Source organism: Polyergus mexicanus, unplaced genomic scaffold (genome assembly GCF_030449975.1).
Source record: "Polyergus mexicanus isolate NDT 795.1 unplaced genomic scaffold, iyPolMexi1.0 SCAF_17, whole genome shotgun sequence".
NCBI classification, from domain to species: domain Eukaryota; kingdom Metazoa; phylum Arthropoda; class Insecta; order Hymenoptera; family Formicidae; genus Polyergus; species Polyergus mexicanus.
The window spans coordinates 2,297,389-2,321,522 of NW_027223337.1; the positions used below are offsets into that span (position 1 = coordinate 2,297,389).

At 33.7% G+C, this 24,134-nt stretch overlaps 3 protein-coding genes across 8 annotated transcripts; 2 read left to right on the top strand and 1 right to left on the bottom strand.

Annotated features, from left to right (window-relative positions):
- The first annotated feature begins 4,698 nt into the window (after positions 1-4,698).
- Positions 4,699-10,312, top strand: LOC138940745 (uncharacterized). 6 transcript variants are annotated; one of them, XM_070309905.1, is made up of 6 exons: positions 4,699-5,016; positions 5,096-5,223; positions 5,603-5,778; positions 6,069-6,156; positions 9,489-9,667; positions 9,817-10,312. In XM_070309905.1, exons 4-6 carry the CDS (start codon positions 6,151-6,153, stop codon positions 10,271-10,273), a joined length of 642 nt encoding a protein of 213 aa, XP_070166006.1. In that variant the 5' UTR covers positions 4,699-5,016; positions 5,096-5,223; positions 5,603-5,778; positions 6,069-6,150; the 3' UTR covers positions 10,274-10,312. The 6 variants fall into 6 exon arrangements, 3 of the variants coding, with proteins under 3 accessions (XP_070166006.1, XP_070166007.1, XP_070166008.1); XM_070309906.1 differs by having other exon boundaries at positions 4,699-5,003; XR_011448042.1 differs by having other exon boundaries at positions 4,699-5,223; positions 10,140-10,312.
- Positions 10,313-13,033: 2,721 nt separating this feature from the next.
- On the bottom strand, positions 13,034-15,215 carry LOC138940901 (uncharacterized). Its single transcript, XM_070310155.1, has 5 exons — positions 15,005-15,215; positions 14,318-14,632; positions 13,789-13,994; positions 13,218-13,377; positions 13,034-13,110 (listed from the first exon to the last, which is right to left on the bottom strand). Exons 1-5 carry the CDS (start codon positions 15,213-15,215, stop codon positions 13,034-13,036), a joined length of 969 nt encoding a protein of 322 aa, XP_070166256.1.
- An 826-nt stretch (positions 15,216-16,041) lies between these two features.
- LOC138940806 (mucin-7-like) lies at positions 16,042-18,147 on the top strand. Its single transcript, XM_070310018.1, has 2 exons — positions 16,042-16,048; positions 17,525-18,147. Exons 1-2 carry the CDS (start codon positions 16,042-16,044, stop codon positions 18,145-18,147), a joined length of 630 nt encoding a protein of 209 aa, XP_070166119.1.
- Positions 18,148-24,134: the final 5,987 nt, after the last annotated feature.

Sequence of the window (24,134 nt, forward strand, 5' to 3'; positions counted from 1 at the left end):
CAAAAATTTTAAATCTTTTTGTTCTGATTAGTCAAATTCCAGTCTTTAATCTTCAATCTTTCATTTTCAATGCGTAGTCTGATATGGGCTTTAAGTGTGGTCTTGGCTCGTCATTATGCCCGTATCCCATACAGCACAGAACATTGCAATTACATTGCAGTAATATTACAATCTTGCAAGTTGCAATGTAATATTGTTGAGACATTATTGGAACATATAATTGTAATATTTTATGAGAATGTTACAGCAACATTTCAAAAACATTACAAAAAACAGTTTTCGGTAATCGCTAGTTCGTTTATTTACCGCTATGCGGCGCGCGTTGCGTTATCTATCCCGCATTTAAGTTTCAGTCACGATGATTACATAAAGTTTGCAAAGAGCGGCTAATAAGATTAAAGATGTAACTATTTTTATCAGTTTAATTTATCCGATACAATCCCAACACAGGGAATTCAGATATTGAACTGATTGTTCAGTAATCGGATATATAAATATCCAAAAAAGTTAAAATTATTCGTTAATTGTTTATTTAAGATGTAAAATAGAGTCTAATATCTATATAAGGAAAATTTTAACTTTTATGAATGAAATTATTTAATCATTACTATTTTTTTAAACTTGTAAATTATTTATAAAATAGCGATGTTAATTAGATAACAGGAAATTGTTAAATAGTTTCCATTCCTATATAAAACCAAAAATTTGATAATAATTTTTTAATATGCACGATATTTCAGATTTTAATAAATAAACTTCGAGAATATATAAAGACATCCAAGAGGGAAAAAACTCGTAATTGCGTAAATTCACAATCTTTTTTTCTTATTTCTCTTGGATGTCTTTATATATTTTCAAAGTTTATCTATCAAATTTAAAGCGTTCTGCAGATTTGTAGCAACGCATTTCAATATTACAAATACATTGCATCGTAATATTACTGTAATATTACATTGTAATATTTCTAAGGGCGGACATTTCAACGTTGCCGCAGACTTGCAGTAACATTGCAGAAACATTTCGCAATTTCCATGCAATATTACAATGTTTCAATGCAAGATCTATGCAACGTTTCTGCAATCTTTCGGTGCTGTATGGGATCAGACTATGCATTGAAAATTGAAGATTAAAGATTAAAGATTAAAATTTGACTATTCAGAACAAAAGGGATTAAAATTTTTTTGTCCTGATTGGTCAAATTTCAATCTTGAATCTCAATCTTCAATGCATAGTTTGATACGGGCTTTACGCGTTGTAAAGACCATTGCACGTTCAAAAGTTTTAATCGTAATCGTAAGGCCAATCAACCAATCATAATCAAGCATTCTAAAATGTAATAAGAATGTTTGAACTGTGATTGGTCAATTTGCTTACGGCTTTACGATTATTGCTAAAATTTTTACGTGCGATGGTCTTAAGTCCGTATCAGACTATGGATTGAAAATTAAAGATTAAAGATTTGAATTTGATTAATTAGAATAAAAGAGAGAGAGAGAGAGAGAGAGGGAGAGAGAGAGAGAGAGAGAGAGAGAGAGAGAGAGAGAGAGAGAGAGAGAGAGAGAGAGAGAGAGAGAGAGAGAGAGAGAGAGAGAGAGAGAGAGAGGAACTAAAATTTCTTTGTCTTGATTGATCACAATCTTCAATCTTCGATCTTAATCTTCAATGTCTGATTCGAGCTTTAAGGCTGATATTACATTTATACGATAAAATGATTGTGTCGGATATATTAATTGGCAATCAGATGGAGAATTCTTGATATCTCGATAGAGACTCTAGAAATTCTCTATTCGATAGCTAATCGCTAATGTTAATTACTTCAAAAGAGTACGCATATGACATCAAAAACTATATGCATTGCTCAAGAAAGACCAGCAAATGCCTTAAGCTCGTATCAGACTTATGCATTGAGATTGAAATTTAATTAATCAGGACCAGGATATTTTAGTTTCTTTTATCCTGATTGTTCAAATTTCAATCTTCAATACGTAGTCTGATACGAGCTTACGGCATTTACGGGCATAACGACGAGCCAAGACCACACTTAAAGCTCGTATCAGACTACGCATGGAAAATGAAAGATTGAAGATCAAAGATTAGAATTTGACTAATCAGAACAAAAAGGATTAAAATTTTTTTGTTCTGATTGGTCAAATTTCAATCTTGAATCTTGAATCTCAATCTTCAATGCGTAGTCTGATACGGGCTTAAGGCGATTTTAAATATAAAGCAATTAAGGAGCAATCGTTTTATGTTGGATATATTTGCAGTAGACTATGGAAAATATGTTTTTACAAGAAAATGATTGGTTCTTTTGCTAATATATCATAAAAAGATTAATTATACAAGTCGAGCGATCGCGGATATCATAATAGAGCAAGCGAAGTGCAATTATTCTATCAAAAAATCAATAAGAAACGTTGATTAAACTTTTTGAGATATAATTATAAACAGTAGAGCTGTTATATTATGTTTGAATATTCTCGCCGTTGGCTGCTGAGCCATATAGGTCCGATAGGCAGCTAATAGGTGGTGACGGCGTCGCTTGGGAAATGATTAATTTATTAATTTTCTATAAAGAATGCAATAAATCATGAAACTAATGATGGAGCAATATGGAGCAATTAAGGAGCAATCGTTTCATGCTGGATATAATTGCAGAAAACTATTGGAAATATATTTTCTAGTGAAAATGATAAATTTTACGTCTTTTGTAAATATTTTAATAACTATTAATTTTAAAAGGGGAGCAATTGTGGATTCTGATGGAGCAATTAAGGAGCAATCGTTTGAGCTATTAATTATTAAAAAATAAGAACTTCCAGCACCAACTTATTTCCGGTGGAGCGACGGGCGAACTCCGACGGCTGAACGCTCTCATCTAAGTGTAACTAAAAGTGTCAGTATATTAACAACGCTTTATAATTACATTACCGATATCATTATGTTAGAGTAATGGAGTCAAGGATACGTGCATACTTTGGAAAGAGCAATAAAATACAAGCTTTTCGCATTGTATTAAAAATGTAGAGACAGAAAATATGTTGGATTTCTACTCTATTTCTGTTTTATCGTCTCATAGAAGCAACGACTTTACACAGACATCTGTTTGTGTCGCATACACATTTTGAATACAAACCTATAATATTGCTCATATTACCTTTTTTGATTTTATCATAATGTATATATATATATATATATATATATATATATATATATAGAAAGATATATGTATATTAAAAACATTTCTTTCTATCTTGCTTTATTTTTTAGATATTTAGGTGACTCAATATAAATGTCCCATCTTGTATATGTATTACACACGTTACATATCATTAATTTCTCCTTATCTAATATATTTGTATATGTTAATATATTTTGTTTCAGAAATGACTTCTATGTATTGATATATATACCAATATATATTTATTTTTGTATTCAAATCATTGTTCATTTTTCCTGTCTCTCTTTTTAATATTTCAGTGATATAGGGATTACCGCCTTTATAAATATTGAAAATCGTCAGTGGGTCAAGGCGTTGCGCCGCTATGAGCGCGAAAATCTTCAAGACTTGTAGGGTGATTCGAGAGAGAGATGATATTTTTAATTTGAAGTGTTTATTCGGCATGGAGCCGTACCCCGTCATAATAGAAATGGAGGAACCATGGAATTTAGATGCGGATAACTGAGGGAATGGATAACCATTGACCATGGTAAGTGTGTGCGAGTGGTTTTTAATATACAGAGTGGGACATTTATATTGAGACACCTAAATATCTAAAAAATAAAGCAAGATAGAAAGAAATGTTTCAGACAAAAGTTGTTCGGTTCTAAGGGGAGTCATAAGATGGTGCCATTAGTTTAACCTTGGGTGGAGGCGCTTCGGAGATTTCAATGTCAATCTTGTTTTTTTAAATGGAAACATCTCAATTCTTTTACATAAATCGTTTCCTTGCAATATTCTACATAGAAAGTTATAGGGGTATAATGGCAAAAAATTTAATAGTTTACGAGATATTTTATTTTATTACTTTACTTCGACATAATTGTACATAAACTATGAAATAAAATCTCTCATAAAATTATTTATTTTGCAATAATGTTACCTTAATATTTTAGACAAAATAAATAATAATATGGTCGAGTGGCAATTAAGAGTGAGCGCGGGAGATAGTGCGCGTACAATATTTGTGATTTATTACAATAAAAGACTAATCGATTTACAAACGTTTCGACCCTTTTTTTGGGCATTCATCAATATAATATTTAAGAAAAAACCAAAATCTAGCCTATCTCATATTGTTCACAATTAAGCAGACTTAGCACAATGGAAACCAAGTATCATTGGAAAAAACGCAATTGTTAAGTTAATCGGAAACTAATCAAGCGACGCGGCAGCGTCGCGACGCCAAGTATATTAAAAAATTCGTTCTATCTTGTCAACGGTTTGCCTATGTACAGGGGCCGCGACGCTACCAAGTAGCTTATCCGGAGTTTTACATCTAATAAATTTTCGATTAAAATTCCTCAGAAATCAAGCCATTAATCAAAAATCTGACTGCGCTTTTCTGATACAATGTGGATGCAAGCTTTCGATTGCGACCAGTTTGAATAAGATTGGTGCAGTCAATCCTGAGGAATGTTAATCGTATACCAGAAATGTGACACTTTTTCTCATTTTTCTTTCAGGTTCAGATTCAGTCGCTCACGTACGTATGCTCGCACGCACCACGCAATGTGATTTTGTCCCTCAAGGTGCGTTTGCAGCATTCATGTACGATTATTCGCTTAAGTATGCAAACATGCCTTGAGAGACAATGTTGTGTATGTATAAGATAATAATGTAAAGTTATGAGAGTATATATCGCGCGGACAACATAAAAAATGAATTATAGTATATATGGAATAATGGAACGAAAAGTGATAAGAGTATCGCAGAATAATGCGACAACGAAGAGAAGTGATAAAGTGAAAAGAAAATATTAAATTTATACACTATTAATAGTGTAAGGAAGAGAAGTAATTTCTTTTAATCGATGTCATATCGAGCAAAGTTTGGTTATAGGTTACATTAATAAAACTGAGCGAATACTTACAGTGGAGTGAATCTGTGCATTATCAATTATAACATATTTGTGATAAATACATTATTGGAAAATGATTATGAATGAATCGAAGGAATATTTGGAGATTTTGGCTGGCCATGTTTTTGATAACGATAAGCTGGTAATTATACGCGCGAATGCGCATTCATGTATATAATGTTTATTTGTACTTTATATATAAATGTAATTAACGCATAATTAATATTTTTAAGTTAACTTATGGCTAAAAGAAATGAGTTTATATTAATATAGCAATATAAATCTTGTGAGAAGTCTATCAAAAATATCATAGAAACCACAGTATTGAATACATATTTTTATTATTTGGCTTTAGAATAATAATGATAAAACCATATCGAAGCACTTCTATAGTGTATACAAACATTTTGCGAATTCATCAGACATCTGGAATTACTCGCTATTTTTGGTTCTGAAAATGTAAATGTTTATTTATTATATTTTATATATAAATGTATTTAATGCATAATTAATATTTTTAGGTTACTTACAAATGGCTAAACAATGAGTTGCATATCTACGTTAATATAGCAAAATAAATCTTGGGAATTCTATCAAAAATATTACATTATATACAGTTGAATTGAAAGCGTCACAGTTACAGCGTCATAGAGCTTGAAATAGAAATGTTAAGCATTAGTCAAAGAAGAGAAATAAGGTAATAATTTTGATTATAAATTATATAATAAAGGTTATTAAATTTCTTAGACTAAATTCTCTAGGGACAAGACTTATTGTTAATCTATTTAACTTTTTTTGATATAATGGTTGAATTTTTTAAAACAATGAAAAACGTGGAAATTGATTATTTGGATAGAACTGCCTTTTGCAATATAATGTTATCAGTGAACATTAAAATATCTATCATCAACAAAAAGTAATTCAAATTTGAATCAAAATGAGGAGGAAGAATTGATTAATGATACTAAAATGCAGATTTTATTATAGGAACGTATAAAAGTTTATAATAATTTGGCAGCTGCGTTGATTAAAACAGAAGCTTACGGTGCAGTTTTAGAAAATGTGAAACATGAAGGTGCTGACTACAAAATGTTAAAGCGTTACTTAGAAAAGCTATTGCAAAAATCCTAATCTTGTTTTTATTTACTATCTTTAATCTTTTTAAATAAGTTTCATATATTCTTGATTTATATTTTATATGTAGAAAATTCAAATATGTGTATACATATTATGCGTATCATAGGAGCAATGCAAATATGTGTGTATATATATTGTACGTATTGTAGAAACAATATTGAGACACAAAGGGGAATATGCAAAAGCTTATACAATCTCTTTCTCTCTTTCCACTGATTTCAAAAATTACATCCAAAAATGAAGATATTTACTACAGAATTAATGACCTTAAACGATAAAATTGCTAAATATGTAGAAAAAGATAAGCACCTATATCGCAAAATGTTAGGTGTAGTTGAAAATACTAGAAATCCATCAAAAGATACAAAAACAAATGATAAAAGTAAGTAATTAAGTAAATATAGGTGCTAATAAATGCAAATGATAAAAGTAAGTAATTAAGTAAAAATAGATGCTTTTCTTTTTCTGCGTCTTTAGCAATTTTATCTTTTAAAGTCATTAATTCTGTAGTAAATATCTTCATTTCTGGATGTAATTTTTGGATTCAGCGGAGAGATAAGAACAGAGAGAAATTGCATAAGTTTTTACATATTCCCCTTTGTGTCTCAATATTGTTCCTTCGATAAGCACAATATATATATATATATAAAAGTATAACGGTAAGATTATTGAAAACTGAATATTTTACGAAATATTTTATTTTTTATATCAAAATATGTCAGATTAAAATATTAAATAACTCAAAAAGTATTTAATCAAAACATATTTTATTATAGTGTTTTGGAAAGCTCTCGAGATAAACTACAAGAATCCCAGATAGCCAAGAATGTTAAAATCATGTTTTGCCAATGCTTTGCGACAAGATGTGCTTTAATTTTGACAATTGTCTAGCAAACATTTGTCTTGTTTTGGTTTGTCAAAAAGTTTGAAGCAAATTGAAGCAAAATTTTTTGTCTTACGATGCTGTAAATAATAGAAAAAGGCTTGCTCGTAAATTTTACGCAAAGAAGAGCACGTATGATGCTATTTATGGTGTAACACAAACTTTACATCAATTAGTAGCAAATTTTGTTATACATGCTATAATAGCAAATTTACGACAAGAATAGAGCAAACCTTATTGTACACAATATGATAACATATTTACGAAAAGAACAGAACAAAGTATACTCTGGCACAACGAGATGCAAAATTCACGCAAATAACAGAGCAAACTTTGCCATGCATGGTATGACAGCAAATTTACAACTTTACTTTATTACAAACTTTACAAAAATATAGTATTCAGCCGATAATTCGTTTGTTCATCGTTATGCGACGCCCTATATGCATCCATCTCGTATTTGATTTTTAGTTATGAGAAGTATATAAAGCTTGCAAAAAGCAACTGACAGAAGATTAAAAATATAATTATTTCTATCAGTTCAATTACTGATACAATCCCAAACATAGAGAATTAAGATATTGGACTGATCGTCTTTCTTAGATCGGGCAGATAAATGTCTAAAAAAGTTTAAATCATCCGTTTATTGTTTACTTAAAATGTAAATATATATATATATATATATATATATATATATATATATATATATATATATAAAATTCATATATTCATTATATTATGAATTCATTTTCAATTATTCATATATTATCATCATCTCATAATTATAATAAATGCCACCTAAGACTCTTGTCTGCTCGGTCGCATATTCTTAAACGACGCGTCAGAAAACATGATGGATTGCTTCACAAAAAATATTCCTTTCTGCGAGATTTATCGTTCCTCAGAGTTTGTCGCAAAGTTTCTGAATCATCCTATACAGAGAATTATCACAAATTTGCTATCATACCGTACACGGCAAGGTTTGCTCTATTCTTGTCACAAATTTGCTGTCATCCCGTGTACGGCAAGGTTTGCTCTATTCTTGCCACAAATTTGTTGTCATGCCGTGCCTGGCAAGGCTTGCCCTATTTTTGCCATAAATTTGTTGTCATTCCGTGCACAGCAAGGTTTGTCCTGTTCTTGCCACAAATTTGGTGTCATGCCGTGCACCGCAAGGTTTGCTCTATTATTTGCGTAAAATGTGCGTCACACTATTGCGACAACACTTGCCAGCAAAAGCTAAGCTTTTTGTGGACACACCTTGTCACAATTTTGCTGTAAAGGCATGCTCGAGTTTGCTGCAAACTTTGCGCAAAGTTTGCATCATTTTGCTTGCTGGGTATATGTAATGAAAAATAGGGAGTTCCATTTAAGAAATTAAAGGTGTCCTTGACTTGACCTTAACGATGCCATCCAAAGTCAAACCAATGACACCATTTTATATTCCCCTCAAAACCTTACAATTTTTGTTCAAAACAATTTTTCTCTAAAATGCTTAGTTTTTGAAAGAAAAGGGGTGTATGGGTAGTCTAGGACACCCTGTATATATATATATATTTTATTATTTTCTCTTTTTACATTTTTGTATATATATTTTTTATATATGAATACACGAGTTTACAAAAATCTCATGTTCCTTATTTACTGTTAGTGATAAGTTCTATAGATTATATTGTTTTTCATTAAATAAAATTAGGATTAAATATAACTAGTAAAAAAATTAAATTTTGCCAGTTATATATATATATATATATATATATATATATATATATATATGTACAATATCAGTCGTTTTAACAAGAGAAATACCTACAAACTATTAAAAGGAACGTAAGTATATACTTAGAATCTACAGTTTCTTTTTTATATAAAAGACTAGACATTAACAATCTCAATTTTATTATCTGAAAGTAATACTAATGATTATATGTGAGATTGTGGATTATATAACGAGTAAAGCTAAAATATTAAAAGAAATATAAATAAAGTATTGAGATACTAAAGTGTTAAGATTTTAATTCTACAGGCGATGCAAGCTGGGGTTCATCTTCATAAATGGAAAGACACAGGGTTGGGAAGTAACGCGTTACTTGTAACGCCGTTACCGTTACAGTTACTTTTTTTCGGTAACTGTAACGGTAATGGCGTTACAAATTTTATTTGTAACGAAAAAAGTAACTTCGTTACATTTTTCGGTAACGAGTAACGAATTTACTTTTATCGTTACTTTTTTCAAATTTTTTGATTTATTTAAAATATTATTCTTGCTATTGTGCGTGATAAAATTTTTATCTTAACCGTAAAGCCGTAAGCAAATCGACCAATTAGCATTCTTATTATGTTGTAAAAATGCTTGAATGTGATTGATCAACTTATGGCTCTTGCAGACCAGTGCGATGACGCGACGCGCGATATCCAATGAGAGCTTTATCTTTTCGGAAAAGCAGAGCTCTCATTTACTACCAGTTCTAAGTACCTTGCAACGAAAATTAGAAAATCTCAATAAATCTGACCTTATAGATTGCCATTCATTAGTTGAAGCTATTCAGCAAGGTTTAAATAAAAGGTAACTTATTAATTTGATTAATACATATGTTATTTAATTTTAAATAAGGATTTAATCGAAAAATATTATTTTATTTTAAACTATTAATTCAAAAGTATTAATTTCAATAAAACAAACAATGTCGCTTAATTTACTATATTTGATTTTAGATTTCTTACAATATTTGAAACAAAAGAATTAATAATAGCAGCATGTTTACATCCAAAATTTAAGTTAAACTGGTTAACCGGAGAAAAAAGAAAACGTGCTGAAAATTACTTGGAGGATTTATTGGGAATCCGATCAACTGAAAATTCTTCAAAAGCTGGAAAATCTGACGATCACGATGATTTTTTCATTTTTGAGCAAAAAACGGTGCAAAATGAATCTGAACAAGAAGAATTGCAACGGTTTTTAAAATCAAATAATTGTAATATAGAAATGTTAAACGACTATCCAAAACTTAAAAAACTTTTTATTAAATATAATACAGCTCTACCAAGCAGTGCATCTGTAGAAAGAATGTTTAGCATCGGTGGCTCTGTATTAACACCACAAAGAGGGCATTTAAATGATGATACTATGGAGCAACAAATTTTATTAAAAATTAATAAAGAATTTCGATAAAATTTAATCATTTATTTTGTAATAAACCTTGAATGAAATCTTGCTTGCAATTTTTTAAAAGTTTTTCTTATGCAAAATAATTTATTAGTTTGTATTGTAAAAAAGTAACGGAAATTGTAACGACTCGTTACTTTTTAGTAACTGTAACGGTAACGAGTTACTTTTTAGAAAAAATAACGGTAACGGTAACGAGTTACTTTTATAAAGTAACTTTCCCAATCCTGGAAAGACACTAGTCAAACATTATTAATGCGATATCATTAGAATAATGTTCTCTATAGTTATTCATGAATCGAACGTATGAGCTAAAGCATCTATCGCATCGCAAAATTGAACATGTGTATATTATTTCATTTCCACAATTCAAGCATTTACAAAGATTCGGATTTTCATCTAAAAATCCGTGGCTTGTTGCTAATTTATAAATTTCTAGTTTTCTAGGCTCTAGGTGCATAACAAAATATACAAATTTTATCATTGCTTTCTTTGTTCTGGTAACATATTATCCGTACACATTTTATGTCGTATTGGAAAATATTTTAATAAAGGATGTATTTTACGTTTAAGGGATTTAATTATGCACATTTTAAGAAAAATGTATTTGTTCACCGCTAATAGGTATTATTATTGGATTCTCGTAATCGTTAATATCTTCTCCGGTTTCCTCTACTATAGTTATAAATTGTAAATGTTCCAGAATACAATCGTTACATTCGCGCAGGGCTCGTAGTGTTAACGCAGAATTTGAACAATATTCGCAAAAGACTGTTGGACAGCGTAATCCGTCTTAATCCATATAGCACAGAAAGGTTGCAGACATATTGCAGAATAATTTCATTGAAACATTGCAATATTGCAAATTGGTTACGAAACATTGCTGCACTATTGCTATAAGATTGCGGCAACGTTAAGATATTCGCTTTTTGTAATATTGCAATGTAACATTGCAGTAATCTTACTATGTAACATACTTGTAATAATGCAATGCATTACCGTGCAAATATATTTATAATAATATATAATATATACAGATGGTTTTCATTTCGCTTTTATGAGAACTTTTTTAAATATAAATATAGGTAGGGTAGGTATGAATATATAAGTATTATATATATAATTAGAATTAATTTGTAAACGGCATTCGAACTCGGACACCGACGAGCCGATCCGAGCGTCGAGCGAGGTGACCGCGTTACATGAGAAGGGGAGACTCAAGCTTACGAGAACACAGTATAGGTAGAAAAGATAGTTTATTTTAGTTAGGAGCAAATATATACAAAGCAGCGTGCAGGGCCAGGCGATGTTGAGCATGCGGTAGGCAAAAAGCGGGTGTCAGGCGCGGGGCGATGTGCAGCGGACGTGCAAAGCGGCGGGCGCGAAGCGGTAAGCGGCGAGAAACGCAAGGCGGCATGCGACGGTAGTGCAAAGTGGACGCGGCTTAATTTCTACGGCGGTTCTATTAACAGGCGAGCTTAAGATTACGGCGCGGTTATAACTAGCAGGCTCTTAGGACTAGCAGGCTTATTTCTAGCGGACTTATCATTAACAGGCTTATTTCTAGCGGACTTAGAACTAGCGGACTTATAGTTAACGGGCTTAAGATTACGGTGTGATATCTACAGGCGGCTTATCGACTATCGCGGTTATAGCTATCGGACTTATATATATCATGCGGCAAATATCTACAGCGCGGTCTGTACATGCACTTATAAGCTACTGTCATGGTAGGCGGCTAGGTATTGCCGGCAGGCTCGAGTGTCACGTCGAGCACTGTCTGAGCAACGGAAGTCGGTTCAGCCCGACAGAGCCAAGTACAGCTTTGGCCTCAGGTAGAGGCGGGAGCCGGTGCAACTCGGCGGGGTCGAGGACAGCCTCGACTCCAGGTAGAGCGTGTCGGGTGTCGGTACAACCCGACGGAGCTGAGATCAGCCTCAGCCTTAAGAGGCAGTCGGTAGTGGTGAGATCGGTATCAGGAGCAGGTCGGGATAGGATCTGGTCTCGATGTTTCGGCCGGCCGGGCTTATATACCCGGCCTATGGCCCCCACTGTATGCCGTCGGTCCGGCGGTGAGAGTTGGTGCCGCAAGGGGACCCCGCGAGAGAGATAGCGCGTGCTGGTGAGCGAGAGCGCATGCCGAAAGAGACAGCGCATATCGAAAGTGAGACCGCATGCGTGCGGCAAGCAAGACGGCGGCAGCGGGTCAGGCAGAGCCGGGTGCAATAAGCGAGTCGTGCGGGTGTATATATTTATATATTTGGCCGGTACATGGTCTGTAGTAACGGACCCGCCGTTACAAATTACATATCTTTATTAAAAAATTTGAGAGATCCATTAAATCACATATATCTATCACATATATTTGTAAGTAATATAATACGTACAAATGCATAGAAAAACAAAAATAAAATATAACATTAAATAAAGTGTTATCTATATCCTTAATTAATAAAAAAAATATATTATCTCTGGAGATCTATTAAAATCACATATTTGTACGTAAATATTGAAAATATATTATAAAATATATATTGTAACGTTAATATCTATCTATATTCTTTAATAGAAAAAATAACAATGCTTATCTTTAGCTTAAAATTATATTATTTTTACTGATATGAGTCTTTGTTATTAATTCATTTGACTTTATCTGCAAAAAATTAAAAATCATCGAATAAGAATTAAAAGTCATAATTACCAAAAGTATATATAAAATATAATCAAATTAAAATCATATAAATACATGCTTGGCTCTCTGAACCCTTAAAGTAGCTTGAGCAAGCCACTTTGAAACGGATTCTCATTATCAGTCATATGTTCATAAGTTTTACGAAGAGCTTCTATATGACAAAAAATTATTCGAAGCATTACAATATAAATACGCATGTTTAGATAAATCATTAATTTTATTTAATTCAATTTAAAGTTATATTAATAATAAACTTACGTATAATTATTTGTGAAAGACTCAAGTTTTGGAAGCTTTTCTTCCCTTTTTTTCCAGCCGAGCTAAAATTTTGTGCGAAAGTATTTGTTAGGGCTTTTTTTAGTATATTACGTATCATAACATGCTCAATATGTCCACCCACGAGTTTAAACATATTAAGCTGAAAAATATAGAAGTTAATAAATATCAGTCTAATGTAGATTTCATATAATTTAATTAAATTAATTATCAGTAAATTATTAGATGAATATTAAACTATTAGTAGACTACACTAGTAATTTATATAATTTATTTAAAATATAAAATTAAAGCAGCCGTTCTCTTCCGTAAGTTCTCTTTTCATCCGTTCTTATAGAGAATATTACTTTTTAATTATTACTATTAATATGCAGCAAAGACATAAATTATAATATATAACAACTCAAAAAATAAAATAAAAAATAAAAATAATAAATAAAAAAATAAAAGAAAATATTGTAATATAAAAAAACTTTACTGTATATCTTTATTTAAATTTCAAGTATTAGAAGTATTCTAAAAGGAAATAATTAAAATATATATAATATCATACCACTTGTTGTTTGAATTCCATTTCGTGCAATTGCTCCTCAAAATCTATTAACTCCTGGAACGTAGATATAGGCAATTGGATATCATTTTTTTGATTCAAACAATTGGATGGTTGCATTTTTTGCTCGAATATATTAAATTTATTTTCAATAGTATTAAGTTTATATAGGACTTTATTCAATTTTCCTAGAACTAATTTCTTATATTCTAAAAAAATATACATTAATTTATTAATTATTGCAAATAATGCTACTATTTACTATGTAGGATCATATAATAAATTTAGTTATCTCTTAGTAAATATATTACTTTATTCATAAAATATCTAAAAATTATAAATATTTGTAAAACATACCGCGCGTATAAATATTTTCGATGTCGCTATCTCCATTAGGTTTTTTTGTAAGATTTCTTCCCATGTTTGTGGAAACTGGAATGTTAATATCTTTATATAAAGAGTAAAAAAGTTAATAATTATTTTTCTTAAACATTATATGTAGTTCTTATAAATTATAATCACTACTCACCGCCATTACTACTCAATGTATAAGTTTTTTTGCATAATGTACTTGTAGAATTATTATGTACCGATTGGTTAAATTGCAATTTATTAGATGATATAAAATTTCCAATTTGTGAATAATCAGGCAGGATTTTATTTGATCTCACATAATTGTTTTCATCTTTGTTTAAACATAGATCTTCGTCTGAAGACGATGAGATTATCTTTTTCGCTTTCATACGTCTTTCTTTTTTCGTTTGTTCGCGTAATTCATCAGAAGACATATCAATATTTGATGTGTCTTTCGCAAGCACTAATTTGCCCATTCCTTCTTCATAAGTACCTTAATCATTTAAAACAATATTATAAAATAAATTACAATTAACAAATAATAACTTGTAGCATATATATATATATATATATATATATATATATATATATATATATATATAGATTAAAATGCATTTACACGTCCCATCTTGTTTGAAATAATATTAGACAAAGCAGAAAGATATTATTATAAAGTATCTTACTAAAATATTGTTTTTATTATTTGTATTAGTATATATTGAATAAATCATTATTATGCAGCAATACATTTTGTGTTTGGGCAAAATTATTTCAACAAAATTAAACCAATACTTTTGGCACTGTACTTTAATGTGCAAATACTTCTTTTATCCACTTTAAATTTCAAATATAACAACTTTTTTACCTGCTTTACTAAAAATTCTCTTAATCGCTAATTCGTCCCATTCTGAATTATTTTGTAGCATCTCTCCTGTTATTATGGCTTTATTAATTCGAAATTTACTTTTAAAATGACTGGGCCAAATGCATGATTTTTTATCTGCATTATACCATAATGCTGATATCAATTGTAGACCATCATTGAATTCCGCTATTATAAATACCTTATAATCCATTTTTCTGAAGAATCAAATGTGGGGGATGCAAAATACTTGTGTATATATTAAAAAGTATTGAAAACATGTCTAAAGCATTATATGTATAATAAATTTATATTGTATGATTTAAGGGAAATATGGCAAATATATTTGTTTGATTCGTAAAAGGAATTTTCCATGCTTTATGTATCACATCTTTAATTGGATAGGAAAAAATTTCTTCGCTATTGATTGTCACAATTTTGATACCAAATTCGCTAGATTTACAAGTTAATTCATATAGATTTTTTACATATGTACCATCTTTTCCAATCACAAAAATATCTTCATTTTTTTTTATTATGCTTAAAATAATAATATAATGTCCGTTTTATAAAAGACAACAATTATTGTTATTTTTACAATTTATATTGAATTTTTCAGTTGATAATTGTAAATATTGTAATTGAACATTATCACAATCATGAGATATTGGTCCATTATTGTGCACATATTTTAGCGAATATAAAGGTTGATTATTATAAATAGGCTTTGGTAATAGAAAATTAAGATTTTCATTTTCACTATATCTTTTAATTAATTGTTGCAATGGCTTTTCATTCTTTCTTAATCGTCTTTTAATGGTCATCATATAGTTTTCAAAACGGAAGGCACTAAAGTTGTCTAATGGACCAAATATTCTCATATCGGAACATAAATGTAAAAGATTATGGACATTATATGATATATATTGTTTACCGTACAATATTTCAAAAGATAGAACAAAATTTCTTAGTAAAACTTCAGCATAATCTATAAACTCTTTTTGGCATAAATGTGGACGAACAAGATTTGTGATAGCTGTATGAAGTGTAAGAAAATGATAATACATGTCTTTCTTTAATGTATATCTCAATACGACAGGTCCTACATATAAAAGAAAGTTCCTAAATTCGACAGCTTTCCACTGCTTAATATCTTTTAGAGATCTAGGTTTTCTGACAAAATCACTTGGTGTAGTACATCTCAACAAAATTAACAAATATATTTTATTAATTGTCCTGCTTAAACGTATAGAAAGCGGTCCTTTTATCCATAATAGTATTTGTTTGATAAAGTACCCGAGGAGTTTCTGGTTTCGGGGGGTGTCGGGAAGAACAGTTAGAATCCACGCGCACTCACTCTGGTCCGAGCCGCACTTCGCAAATATTCTCACTCAAACGTATTTCGATGATCGATTTTCGATTAATAAATTCCTTGTGGTCCCCGAAAACCTTGAGAACACCGGGAGATTGATCACTAGATCCGATCCGAATCACAAAACCGAACTCCGAGAGCTTTTGTAAACTGTTCCAAACGCGACGTGCGTCACGAAAGACTGGTACTCACAGCATGATAAGATAAATCCGAGAGCAATACTAGATTTTCGAAGAGAGGAAGACTGTTAGTATTCGAACCAATGACTTGCACCAATAACCCGTTATTTGTCTTTGTTACTAATAATATTCGTTCATTACCAAATGAGAAATTTTCGATGCAGATTGATGATGATTAACAATAATGAATCACGCTAAGAACCGAACCGATGAATTATATAATTGATCCGAACAAAGAACCGCTAATTAATCCGGGACGTAGGCCGGTGTGAACAGCCACTTGTTGCTAGAGACGGGTATTCACGGAATGATCGAGAAACTCCGGAAGGGTCGATATCGACGCAGGAGCGCGGATAAGGTCTTGAGAGCGTGCTTATGATTGGGTGATAGCATGGCGCGATGCTGGTTAGATTGATAGGACAGGCTTCGGGATTGGCTTAAGGTCGCGTACAAGAGAGAAAAGCAAGAAAGAGAGAACACTAAAGAGAAGGACCAGAGTGAGTGAGATGCTGTTGAGGAGATTGCGTAAAAGGCGCGAAATTTTCTGAACAGTATTAAATTTTAACAACGTCCAAACATATAAGATGTATGTAGTCTAACGGAGTGTTACTTATAGGAAAATTCCCGGAATATTATTTAAAATAGAATAACCGGTTTGAAAATTCTTATAAGTGTGTGGTGGCCTACGGCAACCACAAAATTACGGCAGCGCGATATTCGCGAAATATAAGCGTTTCTCGAAAGCGCTCGAATATCAGCGTTTCTCGAAAGCGCTCGCCCATCCGCGTGTAGTTTCGGGCGGCACTGCTAGGCGACGCAAGGCGCCCGGGCCAACTTGCAAGTGGAAAGCCGTCCGGCCGAAATATAGGTCAGACCACCTGCGGAGAAAGTCACGAAGATAGTTCTTGGCGCCAGTCGCCAACCTTCTAAGCGCAAGTCGCTATTAAACGTTGGAATAAATAACGGCGCCAGTCGCCGCACCACCAGTCAAGACGTCACAACACCAGAGCGCTAGCACGCTGCCAACTTTGGCCGAGATAACTCGACGGCGCAAGACTCGCCCAACACTGTTGAGCTTAACCTCGGCCAAACGAAGAAGATCAGGCGCTCAGTCGCCTCTAGCCACAGGCGCGCGGCCGCCTCCAGCCACAGGCGCTCAGCCGCCTCCAGCCTCAGGCGCTCGGCTGTCTCCGGCTTCCAGCGCTCGGTCGCTTCCAGCCGCAGGCGCTCAGTCGCCTCCAGCCGCAGGCGCTCAGTCGCTTCCAGCCTTCGGCGCGCAGCCAACTCGGACCTCCAGAACTCAGTCGCCTCCAGCCTCCGGCGCTCGGCCGCCAATAACAATCAAGAGGGATCGACCGATCACTCCAGACATTGAACGAACAAGGAGTTTCATGCCTCCGATCCCGTGGTTCCCTCCACCACTGATATCATCTCTGCGAAGGACACCCGAAAAATCGAGCATCGCCACACAGACGAACTCTTATAAAAACGGCATCGATGTGGCGATACAGACGAAGAGACGAGGAGGGAAAGCACGAAAAGCGTTATTTAATAACAACTTATTAAGATTAAATAACAATCCCGAACGATCCTGACACGCTTAAAGAGAGAGAAAACGGGGTTGGGAATACCCAGCCTTTGCCGAGAGTTTGCGACATCTCTAAAAGCGATCCATCCAACTTTACGCACAGAGAGGAAACGGGGTTGGACGTACTCAACCTCCGTCGAGAGTTCTCGACACCTCAAACAAATCCGTCCATCTAAGTGCAACGGCGATCATCCAGTGGTAGGGAGTTCCCTGCCATTGACGGGTGTTCCCGTCGGCCGTTGCACTCCTGCATTCCACGGGAAAACCATCCCATCCCAACATGTTTCTTTATTTGGATACTCTCTAGATTAAATATTTTTTCTTTTTCGCAGTACGTACGCGTGCATATACCTCTGCAATGCAATATTATAATATGTACTGGATATATTTTAAATGAAAGTATAGTGAGCAAAGCTGAAAGAAATAATTGTCACAATAAATAAAAAAGTAATATATATATAGAATACAGTTATAATCGAGGATAGATACAATTCTGTGAATCAAATATACTTACTGATTGCTACGTACTAGGGAAATAAACTTCTTTTCTTGCACTATTTCTAATAATTTTTATTTGTATTTTAAGATATAGATAATGTAAATTTCCGAAACACGTACTCCACAGTATCACTTTTATCAAATTATAACTTTTTTTATATTAACCGAATGCCAGAAAAAAAATTTATATCGCTACCGGAACAGTTCCAAAACAGTAACGGAAAATGAAAGCATGAAAGGACAAGTCTCTCAGACGAAACTTTCCATGCGCATGCGTGAGTATGTACGTCACCAATCACATGACCGATTTCGATAACTAGCGTTTAGCAGAACAATGACGCTGTCTTATCCCACAATGATGCGTTGGATCTAACAGGAATTGTAAGATCGACGCATATAGCGATAAATGAACGAATAACTATAGCGAATACTGAATATTGTTTTCTGTAATGTTGTAACATTTCACATGAAATATTACAATTACATATTCCTGTAATGTTTCTGCAATATTATATTGCAACTTGCAAGATTGTAACATTGCTGCAATGTAATTCCAATATTCTGTGCTGTATGGGAAGATAGCCCAGGTTCTTAGCACAATATGCAAAACGCAGATGGTGATATGCGTTTAATGAGGGTAATGATCCTTTTTGTTCTGGGATGGTAATTCGTTGCCAACACATCTGTAATTAAAAATAATAGTTATGTTTTTCCATCCTGGCTCAATGTAAGCGAGTTTTAGTTTAACGGGATAGCACACAAAAAATTTAACGTAATTCCCGATAGCCCACATCTCTTTAGCACACATCCCGATAGCGCACAAAGTAAATGGCACATCATCCCCGTAGCACACAAAGTAAATTGCGCATTATCCCGATAGTGCACAAAGTAAAACGCGCATTATACCGATAGCACACAATAAAAAAACACATTGTCTTGATACCGCACATTATTTTAATTTCTTTTTCTCGATAGCCCACGTCCCGATAGCACACATGAAAATTAACGTAATTCTCGACAGCTCACATCTTTTTAGCACACATTCTGATAGCGCACAAAGTAAATGGTGCATTATCCCGATAGCGCACAAAATAAAACGCGCAATATCCCAATAGCACACAATAAAAAAAACATAATGTCCTGATAGCGCACATTACTTGACTTCCTTTTTCTCGATAATCCACATCCCGATAGCACATATCGCCGTGTGCTATTGGGACGTGTGCTAAAAAGAAAATCTGCGTTTCTTTTCCCAATAGCGCGCGTCGCGAGTGGCCTTCACTTGGACACAGTACAATTGGACACGGTGCAAATGGACACGTTACAAATGGACACGAGATTGTGCACTCGGTTCAATTGGACACAGTGCATTTGGACACAGTAATTTTGGATACAGTAGCTTTTGGACACATAAGAAAATACGCATCGTTTACTTGGACACCGCTCAATTGGACACTGTTCATTTGGACACCGTTCGTTTGGACACAGAAAGATGCGCACCGTTCATTTGGACACCGTTCGTTTGGACAACATTATTCGCCCACCGTTCGTTTGGACACCGTTCATTTGTCCACCGTTCGTTTGGACACCGTTCATTTGCCCACTGTTCGTTTGGACACCGTTCATTTGCCCACCGTTCGTTTGGACACCGTTCATTTGCCCACCGTTCGTTTGGACACCGTTCATTTGTACACAGAAACATGCGCACTGTTTGTTTGTATATGTAACAGATGGAGAGAAATAAAAATCATTTTGGGAAAATATAATCAGTATTCTTATAACACTTTATACTGGTAAATCTATGGAAAATATGCAATCGTGAAAAGGAGATACATTCGAAGGTTATAATATCTGTCAAAATAAAATATATTCATACTTATATATCTCTGATACTGATGTCATTAATTTTACATTGCTTTTAGCACTTTGTTTAGCCTTTCGCATATTTGGATGTCATGCATGGATACAGTGGGTTCCGCCCCCCCTGCGGGGGGGCTCCACTTCCGGAAGATATAACCTAACCCAAACCTATTTCTTATTTAAAACAAAAATTTGGTGTGGATTACGTCGTATAATTTAAATCAAATTTTGGTGTCCAAACGAACGGTGTCCAAACGAACGGTGGGCAAATGAACGGTGTCCTAACGAACGGTGGGCAAATGAACGGTGTCCAAACGAACGGTGGGCAAATGAACGGTGTCCAAACGAACGGTGGGCAAATAACGGTGTCCAAACGAACGGTGTCCAAATGAACGGTGCGCATCTTTCTGTGTCCAAACGAACGGTGTCCAAATGAACAGTGTCCAATTGAGCGGTGTCCAAGTAAACGATGCGTATTTTCTTATGTGTCCAAAAGCTACTGTATCCAAAATTACTGTGTCCAAATGCACTGTGTCCAATTGAACCGTGTGCAAAATCTCGTGTCCATTTGTAACGTGTCCATTTGCACCGTGTCCAATTATACTGTGTCCAAGTGCACCACTCCCATTCAAAACAACCTTCTGTCCTTACAATGTCATATACTTGATACTATTCTAAGACGATTTTTCCTTGCCAAAATTTTTCCCGAAGCTTAGTTTTTAAATTATAAGCCAAAATATAGTTAACGAATTACGAGTCGCGTACGCGAGGCAAGCAGGGGCGGCGCAACTCTCCGTCCGATGTTGGTAATAACGTGAGGCGCTCGCTGCGATCAACTGTTTGCTATATGCGATGGAATTTATGTGTGAGAGAGAAGGTATATGCGTATACACACACATACACATTCTCTCTCTCTCTCTCTCTCCCCCCCCCCTCTCTCCGTGGAGAAGACGTGTTAAACATCGCTCCGCAAAAATAATAACTTTTAAACGGTTAAATAGTTACAGGAAGTGATAGAAAGTTATTCAAGTCATAGCGGCATAGACTGGCATTAGCCATGAGTGTTATCTAGCCGGGATATGCTGATTTGTGGGCGTGAGAAGTGCGTTTCCTGTCTGGGATACCAAAGTCTCACACGACAGGTAGACATTAAAGGTGGACACAAAAGTGCTGACGTGTGACAATGGAACAGAGGTGACTGATCGCTTACGCTGATATTAGCGGTTTCGGCCGATAATTATCGGCATGGACGATGAATATGCTGAATATCGATGCTCGGCATGTAAAAAGACAATAAAAAATCAGGTGGTGACATGCAAGTCTTGCTATCAGGTGAATCGTATTAAGCTGTTTTATCATCCAGGATGTGTAAGCAAGCATAGGATTTACGATAAAAATCAAGAATTGGTACCGTGTTCTGGCCCATTTGACAGATTTACAATTGAAAGTGAAGCAGACATGAAGAAGGCATCGGCAGTGGCAGGGGGCGGCAGGGACAGGCTAGGATCTACAGGTTCGTTTACGACGCCAAGTAGTGGAAATAGAATATCAGGAGCGAGTGGATCATCGACTATTGACGTAAAAATAGATTGGCTGGTAAAAGTTGTAAAAGAAATAAAGGATGAAACAGCATGTAAGAAGGAAATTAAAATGATGGTCAAGGAAATAGTTCGTGAAGAATTGGGAAATGTTAAGCAGGAACTGCTAGAAGAGCTGAAAAGAATGATACAGGGAGAAGTAAGTGGATCAACAGGAGGAATACAAAGAAGCTATAGTGAAGCGGTTAAAGAGAAAAAGAAAGAGAATGTTATAATTATCAAACCCAAGATTCAACAAGAGAGTGAAGTTACAAAAAAATTGATAAAAGAAAAGGTAGATATCAAAAACATGGCGATGGGAATAACGAAGCTAAAAAAAGGAAGCAAGGGAACAGTGATCATGGGTTGTGAAACTGGAGAAGAAATGAAAACGTTGAAAGCCACAGTGCAGGACAAACTAGGAGAAAATTTCAAAGTTACGGAATCACCGCAGATGAAGCCTAAAATAAAAATTATCAATGTAAGCGAAAAAGAAATGAGATTGGATGATGATGACTTAATAACTACAATCAAGAAGCAGAATAGAATTGATGCAATAAATGATGGATTCCAAATGCGAATAGTGAAGAAAATAGTTAAAGAAAAAAGAAATGATAATAATCAACTTAGAAGAAAAGAAAAAGAAGAAGGTTCGATAATAATTGAAGTAGATGAAGAAACGCATGAATTGATGTAAAAAAAAAAGGGAAACTAAATGTAGGATGGAGAAAATGTCCTATATTCAATCACATTAATGTTAAAAGATGCTTTAAATGCTGGGGATACTATCATATTGCAAAAAACTGTACGCGAGATGAAACATGCCACAAATGTGCGGGAAATCATAAAGCGATTGAATGTACGGCAACAAAGAAAAAATGTGTAAATTGTATGTTTAAAATTCGAACATACAACCTGAAGATAATTGATGAACACGAAGCCCTTAGGCCAGAATGTCCAACATTTAAAAGGGCGATACAGGAGGAGAAGAGGAGAGCCGGCTGGGAAGATGCGAAATAGCAACTACAGAAGGAAGCGGAAATAATATTGTATACAAACGCGCAAAGTTTGATGGCGCATAAAGATGAGATACAACATCAGATTATGAAGAAAGTAAATCCGGCATTCATAGCGTTATCAGAGACAAGATTGACCGCTGAAATTGAAGACAGTGAAGTGAACGTGCCAGATTATAGTATAATTAGATGCGATGCTGAAAATAGAAATATAGAAGGGGTTGTTTTATATATAAGGAATGATGTTAAATATGAAATAGTATTAGTAAAAAAATTAGAATCGAATTGTTGGTGTGCTGCGATTGAGGTGAAAGACAAATTGTATAGAGGAATAATAATGGTAATATATCATTCACCGAGTGCATCGCATGGTGATTTCATGAGATTTCTGGAGGATATAATAGAAGAGTTAATAATACGGGGAGAATGTATGGTAATAGGAGACTTTAATATAGATATTATGTTAGATTCGTTTTATACAAGGAAGTTACAAACGACAATGTTGAGCTTAGGCATGAAACAATATGTAAATAAACCGACGAGAATTACGAAAGATAGTAAAACAATTATAGATTTAATTTTTGCTAATAATAAAATAGAAGTGCAGGTAATGCATGAACCTAAAATAACGGACCATGCGTGGCTAAAAGTTGAACTGAATGTGAATAAATTTGATAATAAATACAGAGAACTTAGTGTTAGGAATTATAGAGAATTCAATATAGATGAATTTATTAAATTAGTGGAAAATAAATTAGAGAAAAACCAAGATATGAATATCAGTGTGAGAGCGAAGAAATTTGTTGATAGTATAGTAAATGCGTTGGACGCTACAGCACCTAGAAAAAATTTTAGAATTCCGAGAATATGGGAAGGGAAAAAGTGGTTTTCGGATGAAATAAGAGAAGCAGCGGCCAAAAGGGATGAGGCATATAAGAAGGCATTGTATGATGACACGGAACAAAATTGGTTGCAATTTAAAATTGAAAGAAATACAGTAGTTAAATAAATTAAGACAAAGAAGAAAGAATATTATGAAAATA